The 5,238-nt window shown below is 38.1% G+C and overlaps 1 protein-coding gene across 2 annotated transcripts in view; it reads left to right on the top strand.

Annotated features, from left to right (window-relative positions):
* asxl1 (ASXL transcriptional regulator 1) overlaps nt 1–5,238 on the top strand; it is a 44,433-nt gene that overhangs the window by 12,099 nt on the left and 27,096 nt on the right. For both annotated transcript variants that reach the window (XM_014031322.1, XM_014031323.1), the window contains 2 exons: nt 1,617–1,734; nt 4,465–4,663. In XM_014031322.1, coding sequence (XP_013886776.1) covers nt 1,617–1,734; nt 4,465–4,663 — 317 coding nt within the window. The remainder of the gene's footprint in view (nt 1–1,616; nt 1,735–4,464; nt 4,664–5,238) is intronic.

A 5,238-nucleotide genomic window follows, 5' to 3' on the forward strand; every position in this document is an offset into this window, starting at 1 on the left:
CACAATTAATTGTGATTAATTTTTTTGCCAATATTGCCCAACCCTATTTTGAAGTATGACAAATGTCAGACTAATGTCTAAAATTAATCAATAATTATCGAATATGACTGATACGAAAGGCTTTTAACGTGATAAATCTAAAATTTCAGCCATCTAACCGAGCCCTAACCATTATCATCAGTCACAGCCCAGTGAGATTCTGGCTTTAATGGTTATTAATTCAATTCAATTAAAAAATACTTTATTGATCCCAGAGGGAAATTAGGTGGTGGTGTAACTCATTTAGCTACAGAGTTATTGTAGATGCTGATGGCTRTGGGCAGGAAAGATCTTCCATAGTGATCTGTATTACAACGAAAAGCCTCCGACTGAAGACACTGTTTTTCTGTGACAGTCTGATGRAGAGGATGGTCAGGGTCGTTCACAATGTTTTTGATTTTAATTTGATTAGGACCTATGTTTTTGCTTTTTCAATGTCAGGAGATCACTGTGATGGATTGACAGTAGGATAGAAATGTATTGAACATACTGAGGTTTCCATATATGTTATTCCTTTGAATAMCATCCTTAAAATTTCTGTTGCTTGTTTAATCCCAGCCATTTAAACTTTGTAGTTATGTTTGACAATAATGCCTTATACCATGGTAAATTTGCTGGAGGGCTGGGCAATATGGCTGAAAAATATATCATGATCTAAACGTTTCAAATCTGTCAATATAGATAATTATTGATTGGTTTTACACAATGATCTGACTCTTGTCTAACTTATATATATATTATTAAAATACTGCCAAACTGGTGACATGACAGAGGAACTCTTTTATCCACAATTTTCTCTCAAGTTGTTGCATCATTTTCTCCATTCGAGTGATAATTAATTTTTTTAAGCAGGCACTAGTCTATTAACAGCGTGAAGCTTTTATTTTGAAAGTCAATCTTCGCTTTCTCGGTGGTGTTTAGTTGAATGTTTCTAGCTTATTTTATCACAAAGTTATCAACCTTTAGCAGTTAATAACCAGTGAAATTATCGATATTATATCGGATGTGTTTTCTATTGATATTGAACACTTGTCTATCATGATGTATATCATTATTGAATTATCGCCAAGCMCTAATTTAGAGGAGGATGGATTAAAATCTTTTAAAATTCACATTTGGCTCAACCCTGGTTAAATGTTGGCCACTGATGCACTTGACATTCACAAACAATAACAGAATTTGAAGTTGGAGCTGTTTTTTATGAGATTTTGGTTTGGCCTGTCTACTTTGTGCTGCAAAAGTTTAAAGATAATTGTATCATGGCAGACTGATACTAAAGTGAAGGTGGTGGGAGAGCGTTTAGTTTAAATTTATACTAGGACCATTCACATTCCCTTTATGACGCTCATCTGTTTTAAGCTAAGAAATTGTTTGACATAAAAGCAAGAAATAAARACCTGACAAATGTTGTTAAAAGAACTCTAAATCGCCTCAGTACTACCAGTAAAAAAATAAAGGAAAACTCAAATGGTCTTAAGTACTGCGGAGTGGGTCTTTGTGGTCCAAAAGCACTTAAATGAGATTTGACTTACCGGTATGTGTTGAATTTTATTGATTATAATTGTTTTTGTGTACAGTGGAACAGCTCCTCTGGCCTGCCTGGTCACGATGCTGCACTCCCAAGTTAGAGGAGACAGAGTGAAGAACAGCATCTTCTTTAAACTCCCTGGACGAATGAGCCTCTTCACTCTGAAGGTACTTGCTCAGAGGTTTGGTTCTTTTACAAATCCTCAAATGATCTTGTGAATATTTTTTAGTAAATTTTAAAACGACATTCTGACTTTATTTGAAATGGTGTACTAGTAGTGTTTCCACTCCACAGTCCTGTGCCCATATTTATCCAACATCCTAGAATTATTCTTAGGAATGCTGCTAAGAATGGACTTAAGTGTAAATAAACTCTAGCCTTTGCGCTAGAGCTGATGTTATTGTGCCTTATGTATTAGCTTGGTGCTAGCATGACAAACTAACAAGCTAAACTGAGGTCCTCCATCCACATTTTCAGTTGCAGGCTGAGTCATTTTTACGTTCCCATCTCTGTCATGTGGATGGAGGACCTCAGTGACGAGAGGAGAATGTGTAGCGCTGAGCTAATTGGTGATAGCGTCGGGGCTAATGCTAAAGCTAACAAGCTAAGCTGAGGTTCTTCTTCCATGWAGCAGCTCTGTTGTCCTCCATCCAKATTTTCAGTTMCAGGCTGAGTCATTTCTACCTTCTCCTCTCTGTCAACGCTCTCTGGTTTCATTTAAAAGAGTCGATCATCAGATATTGTCCAAGATTAACCTTCAGGGTGGATATAGCTCGCTAGCAGCCTCGCACAGATGACCTATCAATGTCATCATTTACCCAGAATGCTTTRCGTGTAAATAAAATGGCCCTATCCGTGTAATACATTTTTAAACTTTTAGTTTAAAAATAATAAAAACTAAACAGCCTACAGTATTTTTACAGTCTTTATTTTACAGTTAAAATATATGTTTATCGAAAACGTCTAACGTCACAACTAATCATGGATTCCTTTTTAAGAGTAGGAAAATGACAATCAAAAAGGCATTTAAACTCATGTAATTCCTCTTTAGTGCCAGAAACAAACAAAAAATATGTCAAAATATGTCATCTACGTATCGAAACCAACATTGCAACTTTTAAATGTAGAGGAGGAGCTGATCCCAAAAGGCGGTTCTAGGTCCAACTGGTTGTTTTTGCTCCCCTGCCTGGCTGCCTCAGGACACTACAGGATTTCTCAAACATGCATGAATGAGTCAAAGCAAGAGTCTGAACATGTTATTGATGAGAGTTATACCATTATAACATGATATAGCTCAAGAAAGTTAATTTTACATGATATTGCCCCTTTAAGAGACCTCTGGAGCTGTCTTAAGTTCAAGTGTACTTTATTGTCAAAATCTATGTAACAGGGTTAGCACAGAAGTTGAAATTGCGTTTCACCAGTCTCCAAAGTGCAGTTAAACATATAAACATATAGATAAGACATTGACATTAAGCATGACCTAAGTATAATATGAAGAATTTTGATAACTGGAATTTACACTTAAGTCTGAAAGTAGGAGGAAACAAGAAATTTTCATTACTTAAGTCTAAAATTCCACTGTAAAGTCGGGTTCCMACCAAACGCGTTCTGAGCAGCAAAAATGTGCCTAACCCCTCAGTTGGACGCACTGAAACACCTTTGGTGTGAACGCAGCAGCAGTGTGTCTGAGGAGGGAGGAGCGTGACGGGTGAAATAAAGATAAAATAAAGAAAATGGCTTTGTTTTATTTACTAAAGAGCAAGCAAATGTTGCGCACAGCAGATAATTTAGAGGCGGTCTGTTAGGTTAGTTTTTTTTTGTCCCGAGCTCATTTTAACAAGCTGCTGACCCACATCGGTGCTGATATCCCCAGCCAAAACACCAACCTCAGACGGTCGATTTCAGCTAAAGAGCTCCTGTCTGTCTGTGTCGGGTTCAGGAAGCCGTCACGTGGAAAAATGATTCTCTCTGATTGGTTGCTGCTGTGCGTCGAGCAGCGAAAGTTCAATTTTTTGAACTCGAGCAGCGGCTGCTTTGGACGCACCGCATGCATGGAAAACGCTCTGCCACATCCTACCGCTTGCATCCATCCTACCTTACGCGCCGCGCTAAATTGGCAAAACGGGCTGTGCTGCTCCTAGATGCGCGTCCACCATAGACTTTGCATATGAACTGGCTGCTTAGGCTGCTCAAAACGCATCCGGTGTGTACCCGGTTTAATACATTTGATACATATGGGCCCAGCTTACCTGTCAGTGTGATATACAGTAAGCTTGCCAATGCATGATTAGAAGCTTATTTATTATTTCTGTTCAAAGTATTTATCTTGTATTGTGTCATGCATCTTTAAAATAAAACATGCAAAGTATGCATCAACATGAATGTCATGTTCAGACAAGGGAACAGGGAAGGGGGTTTGTTTTTTGTTWGTGATATGTAACAAAAAAACAGGGCCTTCCCTGGTTTGTTTTTTGTTAGTGGTTGCAAATTGTAGACAAAACTCACAATAACCTGCAAGCATGAGAGATCAGTAGGGTTTAGTGATGTTTAGCTCTCCACAGCTCAGACATACTTCACTGAGAATGCAGAGAGAGCACACCCAGGCTTTCCCAGACTGTTGGATTTTAGCTCAAAGTATATTTTTAAGACAGGAAGTGAAGGGATTTTTTTTAAATTTGTCACGTCTTTTACATAAACACCATAGAAAAAACAATTCACATGTGACCATCAGACCCTTTAGAGGCTTACGCTTCAACTATTTTTAAAATCTGACTTTATGATTTTTGTGTAGTAACTTATTGTTTGAGGTGTGAAAGTGGATGTGCTTCTCACCAGCAGGGAGTACATTTTTTTAACAAGCTTCTGCTCAGTTCTGTGCTCTTGGCTCTCTGTAGAAGAATGCCCTCCAGTGGACAAAGCCATCTTCAGAGTCGGAGGCAGCATCAGAGCAAGCCAGCAACTCTGGACTTCCTGCTTCCGGCAGCAGCCCCCCAGTTTCAGGATCAGCTGGGGCCCCTGCTGACTCTTCTGATACCATTGAGCAGGAAGCCTGCGACTTCACTGAGACGACTGTAACTGCAATTTTAGACGAAGGTTATTTACTACACAACAAAGTGCCCCCTATCCCCAAATAAGCCAGCTGTTTTATTTTGTTCAATATCAGAAAAGGTGTTGTGATTCTACTAATCATGTCATCCAGAGATCAAGTTTACTACTTCCAGTAGGAAAATATTTCAATGACTGTACCCCAAAAAAGTCATCAGTGGGGTTATTTATTTTTATGTTTTAAGAATRGATATTCTGGGGTGTACTTGTGTCCCCAAGATATCAAAATGACATGTCATATTACATGTACAAGGTTTGCAAGCCCTCTTAAAATCTTTTTAAAATATCTGGTTTTCACATTTTAGCACCCTCTAGTGGTCAAATGTTGCTAAACTTTGTGCATCGCTTCTTAACAGTAATGAAATTCATGCTAATGTTCTAAGCTAATAATTGTGGCATAGGGAAAGTTGGAAAACCCACTATTACACAGTTACCAGTATTAGCAGTGAAAAAATGTGAGAATTTTATTTAGTCTGAAAAAATCTGGGTAAAATAATCACTGATTATTCACTTGGTCTGGTTTAAACCTAGATTTTCTTATGCACGGATGATGATGATAATAA

Source organism: Austrofundulus limnaeus, unplaced genomic scaffold (assembly GCF_001266775.1).
Source record: "Austrofundulus limnaeus strain Quisiro unplaced genomic scaffold, Austrofundulus_limnaeus-1.0 Scaffold1224, whole genome shotgun sequence".
NCBI lineage: Eukaryota > Metazoa > Chordata > Actinopteri > Cyprinodontiformes > Rivulidae > Austrofundulus > Austrofundulus limnaeus.